The 12,288-nt window shown below is 51.6% G+C and overlaps 2 protein-coding genes across 4 annotated transcripts in view; both read right to left on the reverse strand.

Moving 5' to 3' along the window:
• LRRK1 (leucine rich repeat kinase 1) overlaps positions 1–3,273 on the reverse strand; it is a 101,636-nt gene extending 98,363 nt beyond the window's left edge. For 2 of the 3 annotated variants that reach the window (XM_053912669.2, XM_071219451.1), the window contains exon 1: positions 3,142–3,273. The gene's annotated coding sequence lies outside the window, so the exon portion shown is untranslated. The remainder of the gene's footprint in view (positions 1–3,141) is intronic. The other variant, XM_053912668.2, reaches the window with a different exon arrangement.
• Positions 3,274–5,991: 2,718 nt separating this feature from the next.
• ALDH1A3 (aldehyde dehydrogenase 1 family member A3) overlaps positions 5,992–12,288 on the reverse strand; it is a 32,353-nt gene continuing 26,056 nt past the window's right edge. Inside the window, exons 11-13 of the mRNA XM_024561748.3 lie at positions 11,762–11,919; positions 10,890–10,964; positions 5,992–7,884 (exon numbers count right to left, since the gene is read on the reverse strand). Of these exons, the coding sequence (XP_024417516.1) occupies positions 7,812–7,884; positions 10,890–10,964; positions 11,762–11,919 (306 nt within the window). The 3' untranslated portion in view covers positions 5,992–7,811. The remainder of the gene's footprint in view (positions 7,885–10,889; positions 10,965–11,761; positions 11,920–12,288) is intronic.

The following is a 12,288-nucleotide window of genomic DNA, read 5'->3' on the forward strand; positions in this document are numbered from 1 at the left end:
ACGTGCCACAGGGAGACCCCAAGGTGAAACTTACATGTGCCTCAGTTTTCTCATCTATTAAAAATAGACATGCACCCACCCGGGCAACCTCTCTGGGCTGCTGTGTGGTTTGAAGACTTCTGCAACTGGGCCAGAGTGGTTCCTACTGACAATAACAGCCGGGGGGCGGGGGGTGGGGAGGCCAGCAGGTCTCCTGCCTGCCCTGTGATGAACGAGCTCAGAATATCAGTGCTGGAAGGCAGGCGTGGTGTCTGTCTCCCCGGTGAGCAGGTTGTGGAAGTGGCCCTGAACTTGAGACAGGGACAGGGAGAAGCAGCAAAACGGAACCTCTGCTTTAAAATAAAGGCTCCAGGAACATTTAGAAACCAAGGAGAACAGTCGCTATCCACTTCTAAACACTTCTTAAAATCAGCTGACCCATACACCTAACGCACTCCAGAAATCCAAATGCTGGCAGACATTCCTCCTGAAAACAGAAGCCTTATCCTATCGTGTGTTTACTTTAAAAAAAAAAAAAACCCTTTAAAATAGTTTAGGCCAACCCTCACCCAGTATGTTTTGTTCCCCTTTCCATTTTCAGTTTCCTTTTGAAAATCACTTTACCAGTGGAGGCTTCTGCCTCTGGAGCAGTTTGCAATTACAATCTGTATTTTGGCTTAGACGTTAAGGTAGAAGTTTTAAGATGAAGCAACTGGAGTTTTTGCTCAAGGCCATCCACGGATCTTTGCTTCTTCCCGCTTCTTTTGGGATCAGGCCAGTGCCACAAATCATGGGTGTAAGTTACGTGTTTCTCTCCCTGATGGCACACGCATCTTAAAGAGAACTTCAAGAGCTTTTCTGCAGTGATCATTATTTTAGCAAGTTTTTTAACCTCACCAGTTTTCTTTTGCCAACTCTAACCGTCCTAATGAATCAACGCAAATACTTAATGAAAGGGGGGGCAGGGGGGAAAGGAACCTGGCACTCATTCTACAAATGTTTTTATGGGCCCTTTCATGAAGAGTGAACTTCATGAGTTCACGAGATGTATAGCAGCCCAGGAGAGCCCAGGTAAGAAAGACACACAGGCGATTCTGGACCTGCTCACCTGGTTTGCTCAGGAGGCTTTACCGGGACTGCCGGTACCAACGAGTTGGGGGACATGTGCAAATTAAGAGAATGTTAAACATGCTCACCTCACCTGGCTTGTTTATGAATCAGAAGCCTGGTGGAGAGGGTGGGCCCACGGTCCTAGACATCCCTTGCGACCCTTGGCTTGGCTTGGTCAGGGCTGGCTTGCCTACAAAGTATGTTTGATGCATTCCCAGACCTCAAAATATCATGGACCTGCAGACCCAAGAAATGGGTGCTCCTCAATCCCAGATGAACACCCAAGGGCTTGAGAGCTGAAGCCCTTCAGGGTAATGAAAGCACAATGAACTTGAGGCTGCCCACTCGCCATTGGTCACTGTGCCTGTAGGACCTCGGCACCTCCTGGACGGTGCTGGGAGTCCAGGTGCAGCAGTGCGCATGGCAGGTGCACAGGAAGAGTCTCTGACCCCTGGAGCTCCAGTTAACACCTCCGGGGAATTAAAGAAGTCCGACAGGTAACATGGGAACACAGTGGAGACCCCAAGAAGAACACAGACAGCGGGATGTGAGAGAGACAGAGGCTGGGTTATACGGGGTGTTGGCCAGGTAGATTCAGCGGGCAGCAGAGACCGTGTGTGGGAGAGCGAGACGCGCCAGGCTGGCTGGGGCAATGGCCAGCGGGTCTGAGGCGACAAAGGCCAGATCGGCTGGGCGTGCACAGGGGAGATCTCCTGGACTTCTTGCCGCTCACAAGGAAAGCTATGGAAGGGTTCCAGGCAGAGGAATGGCACCACTGGCTTCGCTTATTTAAAAAAATTAAAACATCATTTTGGCTGCCACACGAAAGGGGTGGTGCCTGGGGAGGACTCAGATGCTGTGAGAAAGAGGCCCAGGGACTTGGACACATTTTAGAGGTCGACGCAACAGGACTTCTAACAGACCAAATTCAAGGGGTGAGGGGACGCGATGGAGGCTAAGTCCCAGCAACCGAGCCAAAGCATTGATGCTGGGGCCCCTCCCCCAGAGGTGGAAAACGAGGGGGGGGGGAGGTTTGGCAGACCCCAAGATCAGCTTTAAGGTTTGTTTCTTTTTTTTCCTTTTTAAAAATTGCATATTTCATTCGCATCCAACATTTTGTATTAGCTTCAGATATGTGCTTTTAATTTAATTTCTTTATTCTTTCAGGACGTCAGCAAAGATAAGTCAGATCATAAAAGGCATTGGATGTTAATATTGCCCCAAACTGTGCGTCTATAATGCCCAGAGAGCTCGGGGACAATGGGAGAGGCTTCTGTTGCTCTGTCCCTCTGCCACCCGCCTGAGGCAAAAGCTTTGCAGCCTGCAACTGTGAAGGGGCCAGTTGTGCTGGCCACAGAAGTCCTCCTCATTCACCGTCCCTCTCTGATCCTCAGAGGTCCCCATATTCTCTATCACTATCTCTCTCTTTCCTGGCTTCCCTGACTCCTCCTGTTCCCCGACAGCCCTCGCCCCCGCACCCCTGTCAGGGAAGGTCACTCAGAGAGACCCCATGAGATGGTGGTTGTTACTGGACCAGAGACTGGACGCTTGGGCACGGAGCACGCCTTTTAGGAGGGCGACAGTGTGCTGGGTCCATTGGGGCCTCCCGCATCACCAGGCCACCCCCCGGGAAAGAGAGACTCCTGCCAGCGCCTTCCCACTCACACGCACTTGCACTCACACGCGCACACGCGCGCTCCCACGCCTGCTCCAAGTTGGAGGAAGGGGTTTTCCTCAAAGGTTGAAAAGACATGTAGACACCCTGGTTGTTTTCCTACTTTGGGTTCTTGCCTCTGCTCCCCCCGCCCCGGCACCGTCCCGCGCGGGGCTCGGGGTTGCGATCCGGAGCCTCGCACAACCCCACCGCACCGGCTGCCTGGAGTCTGAGCGGGGCGTGAGGCTAGGGTCGCCCCACGCCCTCTGCGGCCCCCTGGGGCGCCGGCCTGAGCTGCGGGGCCCAGGGCTCCACGCGGACCGGCCGCAGACTGCAGCTAGGACTCCGGGCGGGGCGCGGGGCGCGGGGCGCGGGGCACCAGCTGGGGCAGCGCTTACCTGAGGCGGAGGCGACGGCGACTGGGCTAGGCGCGCGGGGCGGGGGGACACCAGCGGGCCGGGGCCTGGCGGTGCCACTGCCCTCCGCCCCCTGCGCTCCGGCCGCGAGCGCGGGGGCCGGGCCGAGCCCAGACGCACTTCCTCAATCCTGCGGCCGCCGGCGGGCGGGGAGGGCGGGAGGCGGGCACGCGGGCGGTGCAAAGAGCGCACAGAGCGAGGATCGGCCGCCGCTGCTTCTCCCGGAACCCTCAGGAGGAGTCCCCGGGCTGGCCTGCTTCAGTTTCCCTAGCTGGCAAGCGGAGGCGATCAAATTCACCGCTCCTGCCCTGGAGACGATAGGGCCCCCGGGCTGTTCTGATGCGACGTCCCCCCCAGGTTTGGGTACCCGCGGGGCCGGCGCAGCCATAGGATGGGCCAGTTCTTGGCCCGATCCAGTTTTCACTGCGCTCCGCAACAAAACCCGCGGGCTCCCCTCTGACTTGTGTGTGTTGACCGTACGCTCTGGCAGGAAATAGTAAAAAGACAGGGAACGTTCACTTGTGCACAACTCCATTGGGCAATATATAGACATCTGTATTTTTAAAGCGGTATCATTTGCAAACTGCGCTCCTCCCATTACGTGAATCTGCTCATTTAGTTATGGGTGCATACCCCTATGCCACTATTGGGTGAATTATTTTAAACTGGAGTTCTTTGGGGGAAGTGTAGGTGAAACATGGTGGGTTGTTGGCGATCGATGCTGTGGCAGCCCCATCCAAGCATGCCCATCGCACTGTGGAGGCCATTACTGAAGCGCAGGGCGTAAAGATGCACGTTCACGCTGCAGGCGGGCGTCCGGTTCGGTTGCGGGTGCCCAGGGGAGAAAGAGAAGCCTGCTTGGACCGCGCTCAAGGCTCCTCGCATGCAACGTTCTGACTCGGACATTCCAAGGATTATAGCGCAAGGCACCGAGACAAATCTCCACTACCCTGTCTGGCATTTCACGAATGCGGAGCAGCCGGAGGGCCTCCGCACAACCTCGCGGACACGCGCCACTTTTCAGCGGCTCCTTGGGCCCCTGGCGGCCTAGGGGACCGCGGGGCAGCTTCGCTTTGCTCCTAAGAAGCTGCCACTCCAGATCTCCGGCCACGGGGTGCCCTTCCAGAAGAACGGGTGGTTTTGCAATCCTGTCCTCACCAGTGCGATCCTAATTCCATTCTGGAAAAACAAACAAACAAACAAACAAAAGAAACAGCAGCACGATGGCCGCGGAAGAGTCCCTAATAATTTGCAGGGCGTGGTGGCCGCAGTGCTTGCTGAGTGAGCCCCACCACCGCGGTACTGAGCTTTCGGGGCGTGCGGCTGCGCCATCTAGCGGTGCTCCGAGGAAGCGCACGCCCAGTGCCGGGGCAGACAGGGACGGGAGCAGACGTGGGCATTGCAGATTCTGGCAACTCTGGAAACTTCGCTTTGAAATGAGCTTGGGAGAAAAGGCTAGGGATGTCTGCCATGCAGAAAACAGCCGGGACACCTGACGCACAGGCGGCCTCTTTCGAGTCGGTTCTATCGCAGCGCTTAACTCGATCCATTAGAATGAGTTAGTCACAGATCTGCTGGGGAAGGTTTCTTCATGACCCCTGGTTCTCTAACTTGTGCTGCACATCCTACCTTGATCTCAGTGCCTCACGTTGGAATGACCCCTCCTAAGGTGGGGTCAGCTGGAAGCTACCCCCACACCCCCGATCCAACATTTTTGCCTGCTTGAAAGCATCGTGACTGCCTTGCGCGCCTTGCTGTCTTCCAGTCCTGGTTTGTTTGTTTTTTTCCTTTTTTTCAGCTGGGTACTCAGTTTCCTCAGATTTTCCTCCATGAACACTGTTTTCATTGTCCCTCATTATCCACTTTCAAACTCAGGCCACCCACCTGCTGGGAGCAAGGATATTAAAATGGCTTCATTCACCATTGCGAGAGGCTGGGGCATTCCAGAGCTGTGGCCTTCAGAGAGGGTGCCCACCTCCTGTGCCCACCCCTGGAAGGCGCACAAGTGCCTGCAGGCACACACACACATGCACACACAACAGCTGATCTGTGTCTCCAGAGTCACTCCCTTCAGAGGGTCACACTGGTGAAGGAGAAGTCATTTCCCTAGAATTTCCTGTTCCCATTTAGACTGAGAAATTGGAGGTTTCTAAACACATCAATGCATCCATGAGTGCTTCCATCACAAGGTGTCTGACCCAAGTGTCCCTTAAATTTTCTCTTAAAGGGTGGAGTTCTGTCATGGCACGGCCAAAGTGGTCTAGACGTTCAACATGAAATGCACGGGTTGAACATGGGGGAACGGAACCAAGGACCGGGGATGTTCTTGGTCCAACCTCAGTGTCAGCTTGCGACTCGGTGACTGAGGCTGCTTTGTTTGAAGCCTTAGAAACTTAAGGCAAATGAAACCCAAATACCTAAGTCCTCATGGAGAAAAGGGACAAAAATGGAGACTTGGGCATACCCTACATGCCCACGCAATGTTCCCCGCCATTGTCCACACTCGCATCCCTATCAATTCATGGTAAAAAGAGACTCGGGAAGCTTCAGTGACAGCTTACATCTTACCAACTAAGATGCAGAGCCTCTAAGGCTGAGCTCTGAGCTCACTGCCTGGTCAACCTCCAAAGCCTGGAAGGGGATTTCACACTCAGGCTCCAGTCTCGGCCTGATCAATTGAACCAATGTTATCTTGTTCTTAAGTTATCGATTCTGCTTTAACAGAAGCCATTTTGTTCAGAAGGTCTAAAAAAAGACAAAGGTCATCCATAGGATGAACATGGATCGGGTCCTTAAATGAAAAAAAAAAGTGACATTTCTCAAATATCCAGCTTTATTTTAAGGTTATTGCATTGTTAACACAGTCTGCAGTTAGGATCAGAATCCCCAGGCCAAAAGATTTTTAAACCATACCACAGAAGTAAACCTTCAAAGAAGCGAAATCTAATCCTGTATAGATTTCCATTTCTAAATACAGTATATTACAGGAGGTTTAAATATACCACCTCTGTTTACTTACATCTATAAAAAGATACATTAACTATACCCATTATAAATAACGTACCGTTTCATAGTAAAGGCGTTATTGTGCAATGGAAGAATAAGAACCCTCTAATGTGTCACTATGAAGGTTAGTGTCAATAATTGCTCGAGATAAAAATCCTGAAAATTCAGTGTATGCGTCAGATCCTGATTTAACAACTTACCGACAGTGTAAGTGATGAGTGCTCACTGGTGTGGAGGAGACAGTGAAGGGTGTGTTGCGTATTTCTGGCAGGAATAATAACCCCATTTCACACAGGACTTGCTTTATACCTACACTGGTTTGGACATTGACCTTCATTTTATTACCGTCCCTCCCCCAGTGTAATTCTCGAACATAATGGAATTCTGAAACAGAAGCACCATGAGCAAAGTACTAGCTAATAACAGTCAAAAGCGTTTGCTTTTGATTCTTAAGAGACCCCAATGGAAGTCTGGTTTTGTTTTCTGAACGCTATACGGGACCCCTTCCGTTTTCCGAGTTAAAACAGTAATTGCCCAAAGAGGAAATGAGAAAGTCACAACCTGTTAGGGCAGACATCAGGCCGCTTTAGAAGGAAATCCAGCTCCCCCGAGGATGTTATTTGCTGGGTGTTATTTGCTGATTAATCATGAATTAATACCAAATAGGACTTGAAGAAACCAGGGCCATGTTATAACAGCAGCCTTCGTAACCTCTACGTTTTACTTATCTAAAGTGGGGAAAAGGAAAATGGCCCAGGCGAATCATCCACGAATCCAAGTGGTGGAAATGCATACTTTGTAAAAGCGAATTACAGCTCTGGTTCGTGAAATGCGGGACTTAATCATCCTAGGATTTGCTTTGCTGTTGTGTGAGGGTGTTGGGTGCTTAGCGGTGATGCCGAGAGACACACTAGCAATGCTTTCTGCCTAAGAATGGTGCCTTGGTGAAGGTAGACCCGGACATGGTTTTAAATAAGCTCTTTGGGCCGGTGGTCTGGTCAAGTTCCAAAGGCAGTATTGGTTTTAAGCTGAGCCCCAAGGTCAATGCCAAGATGTTGTCCTTCCCACGTCCATTCACAGTCAAGACTTTCAGTAACCTTCTGCAGTACTTGCTTTCCCAGAGCACCCCACCTTGGATCCTTGCAATTCTGGGGTTTTTTGGGTTGTTTGTTTGTTTGTTTTTAACTCAGTACTATTCGTTTTTGGAACTAAACTAAACGGAAGGAAGGGCTTGTTCTGAGGGCAGGTAACCCTGAGGGACCCGCAAGTACTGGGCCCTGTTTTTAGAGCGTACAGGGAGGCTTCTCCTAATTCTTCCTAAAGTACAATCAGTGAAGCATTTTTAAGTGACTGCTGGATACGTCAAATACCACTTCCTGTTGGCAGTGCCTGCAACCCCGTTACCGTCTCAGCGGACGGGGTTGAAAAGGGAAGAGGGAAATACCCAATAGCGCCACCCTCAGGCGGGACTGCAACATCACCCCCAACAGGAATGTGGGAGAGGAAAAGAAAATATCGTTCCCATCGCGTGGAAAGGTCTCCAGAAGAAAGTGGGCCAGGAAGGTCAGAAATAGCACTTTTTCTTCGGCAGGTTGGATGGGCCACATTCAGCTGGCAGATGTCAGAGGAAAGAGCCCGCCCTTCCCTCAGGGGTTCTTGTGGTCCAGCTTGATGGTGACGGTTTTCACTTCGGTGTATTCGGCCAGCGCGTATTCACCTCTGTGACCAGAAAAAAGAGGGACGTACAAACTGGGTATGCCGCTCAGCCCTTCTCCGGGAACCGCGTTCTCGTGCTCGATGCGTTTGATCCGCGGGGCCATTTGGAATTCATGCAAAATGCCAAAGTGCGCAATAGAATAATAGCCAGGACTGTGCCCCCTGGGTGCAGGTTTAAGTAACTGGATGTGTAACTTAAGTTTAAATATTAAAATTTGTGTGTGTGATGCTTTTGAAATATTCAGAAGGACTAGGGTTTGCCTTTAGGAAATGAAGGGGCTTGAAAAGAAAAAGAGAAAAGAAAAACAGGTTGCCCTGGCCGGGTGGCTCAGTTGGTTGGAGCATCATCCCAAGCACCAAAAGGTTGTGGGTTCGATTCCCTGTCAGGGCACATACTTGGGTTGCAGGTTCAATCCCTGGTCAGGGCACGTATGGGAGGTAACTGATCGATGTTTCCTTTCATACTGACATTTCTCTCTTTCTCTCTTTCCCCCTTCTTCTCTCTCTAAAATATCAGTAAACATATTCTCAGGTGAGGATTTTTTTAAAAAAGAGCACTGGCTGCTGTGGCTCAGTGGCTTGAGCGCTGGTCTGCAAACCAAAGGGTTGCTGGTTCGATTCCCAGTCAGAACATGAGCCTGGGTTGCATACCCTGTCCCCAGTTTGGAGCGTGTGAGAGGCAACCACACACTGATGTTTCTCTCCCTCTCTTTCTCCCTCCCTTCCCCTTTCTCTAAAAATAGATACATAAAATCTTTTAAAAAATAATACAAATAAAAAAAAAGGTGAATTACTCTGGATTTATGACTTTTCGCTGAAGACACCAGAGACATGGAAGAGGCAGAGGCTCAGTGCCACAGCCTGAGCGGTGGCCAGAGGATCCACGAGGGCCAGGGACACAGAGGGCCTGGACTGGCCTCAGAGCTCACAGCTTGGGACCAGCTGTAAGAAGAATGAGGCTAGGGGAGCAGCCAGGGGAGGAGGTGTCAGCACGGACTGGACGCAAGAGTGGCCACAGCCGTTGAGCGAGCGTCTGTGGTGAACATCACTGCGTTGTGTGAGGCAGAGCCCCGGTGACCCTTTCCAGCATCACGGCCCCCATTGGTGGGTGAAGATTCATGCACAGGGGCAAACGTCAGCATGACTGGTAAGAGCAAAACCACTCGGAAATAACACAAAAGTCCATCCTAGGAGACCACCACTAAAACAAATAGCGCATCCAAAACTCGTCCTTAAGAGCAAGAAGTAGTTCACTCCCGTTTCCTTTGGAAGCAGAGAAGAACACACATATCTGCAACTGGTATGTGCATAGAAAATGCACAATAACCTTTAAAAAATTTTTTATCCTCACCCAAGGCCATTTTTTTTCATTGCTTTTTAGAGAGAGAGGAAGGGTTAATGTGAGAGAGAAATATTGATTGGCTGCCTTCTCATACATGCCCTGACCAGGAATCAAACTCACCACCTCTTGGTCTACGGGATGATGCTCCAACCAGCTAAGCTGCACCAGCCAGGGGCTTGTGTGGAGTTTTTTTGGTGACTGTATGACTTTCATTGCAAAGCAAAGCAAAAAACTAAGAAAAGCACCCTGAAGGAAGAGAAACTGCAGGCTTCTTCTCAAGACCTGTGCAGGAACAGGTCCTGGAGGGCCCGTGGGTGGGCGGCAGATGGCCAGCCCGGCCTGGGCGGCCAGGGATGGGGAAAACCATGGAATCCACCATCCAGCGTTCCAGCAGCAAAAAGGGGAACTTCATGCAACGTGAAGACATTAATTAGAGACAACTGAAAATGGAAATTGTTTTTTAAGTCCTTTTCCAGGCTCCTTGTGAGTTATGTTAAAGTACTTTATCAAAAGCCTTGGGAAAATACATGCCAAGGGTCAAAAAAAAAAAAAAAACCCAGATGTTCAAAAAAGTCCCGACTGGCTCATCAGCAGAAATACGGACCGTGTTCAGTGGATACCCGCCGGCCTTGCTCTGTGCCAGGCAGAGGGGCGCTGAGAATTTGGAAGCATCATCAGGGGGGTGGACACAGAGGTCACGTGGGTGAGGACAGGGAGCTGTAGTCCGTGTGAGTCAGTACACACTGGGAGTCAGGTGGGTCCCACACACCCTTCCTGCTGCTTCGACATCTAAAGACATCTGTTATGGGGACTGCAATTCTGGCTGTGGGAGGGCTGTGCTGGTCCCCCAGCTGTTCCAACCTGATTGGCTGAAGGCAGCCGATCAGGGAAGATGCATGACCACGTGTGCCCCATGGGCAAGACCAAAGGGTCCTGGCTGGTGTGGCTCAGTGGATTGAGCACCGGCCTGTGAACCAAAGGGTCACTGGTTCGATTCCCAGTCGGGGCACATGCCTGGGTTGTGGGCTAGGTCCCCAGTAGGGGGCGTGTGAGAGGCAAGCACACATTGATGTTTCTCTCCCTCTTTCTCCCTCCTTTCCCTTCTCTAAAAAATAAATTTAAAAAAAAAAAAAAAAGGCCAAAGGGAACCAGGAAGGAGTACACTGGGGGTCTGATGGGACCAGGACTCCCAGCAGTAGATGTCACACAGGCCTCCTGACGAGGCACCGAGAAGGAGCCAAGATGCCCAAGGTCTGTCCCTGGGGCCTCTGCTGATGCCAGGCAGAGCCAGAGCCCAGCCTGGGAGAGAGCCTGTCTTCCTTGCTGAGGGCCAGGGGTTTGAGTAACGACGTCCTACGTCTGGCAAAAAGTGCACTTTTCTAGTTTTGCCCACGCCCTCGTGTCCACTGCGTATCTACTGAACGTGCCCACACATCATCGGTGCTTCAGAGACGCAGAGCCGAGGCCGCAGCCGGGTCCTGGGGCCCAACAGGGCAGAGCATGAAGGGGAGGGCGGAGGGGGAGAGAGGTGGGGGAATCCAGGACCAGCCCCACAGGGAGAGGACCACCAGACGTGGTGACACAGCAGCCCCCGAGGGACACGCAGAGACAGGCTGGAGCACCACATTCACCCTGCCAGCAGGCGTGGAGGGACAGAAACACTTACAATTCTCTGCCATTTCCCGACATTTTAAAGCCACCGAACGGAGCCTGTGCATACAGGGCATTGTAGCAGTTGATCCTAGAGAGAGGAGGAGAAGACGCTCGCAGTTACCTGGAGGTGCCCGCCCGGGTCCCGGGCGTTCTGGCTGCAAGGGGCTCCATGCAGAGCGTTGCTGAAAGAACGACTTTTTGTCACAGTTTTAATCATGGTAATGGTGTGCTTTCGCCTTTCACCTTCTCATTCTTCCCACCAATGAGATTTGAATGTCCTTAAGTATAAAGCTTTCACTTTATAGGAAGGGTGGCAAGGAGACAGGGAAGGAAAGGAAAATCATGGTGTAGAGGAGTAAGAATTAGCTTTGACATGGACAGAATGATCTCAAAGTTCTCCTGCTGCTCACCTGTTGGATTTGGGCCTTATTACTCAGCCTCTCCGAGCCCAGTTCACCCTTATCACCTAATATGCCCTTCTGGATGAAAATACTGTAATCGGTAGGGTTATTGGTGAAGCAGGGATTTTTCATGCATACTTCGCACAGAAGCATGAGTTGCTCTTCCAATCAGAATAAGAACATAAAGCCAGAGGGGGTGAAGTTGGAGGGGCACTGCAGCTGGGCGGGCCGGCCCTGAGCTCTGCTCTGCCACGTGCTAGCTGTGTGATGCTGTGTGACCCCAGGCAGGCCACTCCATCTCTCTGTGCCTACATTTCCTCAATTATAAAATGGAGACGATAACGGTACCCATCTCAGAGGGTGGTTGTGAGGACCCAGCCGTGCAAAGACAGAGCTTGGCCTGTAAAGCTCTCTGTTAACACGTGAGCCCCGAAGCTGGCAAACCAGCTGCTCCGCAGAGCAGAAACACACGCCCGCTACTCACCAGACAGTGCCAGACTCCAAGGCAGAGGCCAGCTTCAGGGCTTTGTCAAGGTTTTTGGTGAACACGGCTGCCGTGAGCCCGTATTCCAAGCTGTTTGCTCTTTGGATGACTTCTTCGATAGTTTTGAACTTCAGTATTGGCTGCACTGGCCCGAAAATCTAGGATGGATGCAGGAATGGCAGTGAGAGGCGCATCCCAGTAACACACACAGGCATTTCCTTGTCGCGTGCCTTGCCTCACACCTTAAGTGCTCCCGTGCACAAAAAAACCCCATAAATGGACAGGAAAGTCACATTCAAGGACATTTTTAGCTACATGTTGGTTGTCACCTGAAGGGAAGGGTTCAAATAAAACAGGAATAAGAAATTATAACCCAAAGTATATATTGGGTGTCGGATCTCTCACTGACATCAGGGCGTCGGGCTTTGGAGGGGCCCTTGCATGCTCAGATGTGCAAAAGGCAAATCCTTGGACATTTTTCTTGGGGAGTTGTCTCGAAGGGGGTGCACAGGCACAGCTGGAGGACC

Source organism: Desmodus rotundus, chromosome 10 (genome assembly GCF_022682495.2).
Source record: "Desmodus rotundus isolate HL8 chromosome 10, HLdesRot8A.1, whole genome shotgun sequence".
In the NCBI taxonomy this organism is placed as follows: domain Eukaryota; kingdom Metazoa; phylum Chordata; class Mammalia; order Chiroptera; family Phyllostomidae; genus Desmodus; species Desmodus rotundus.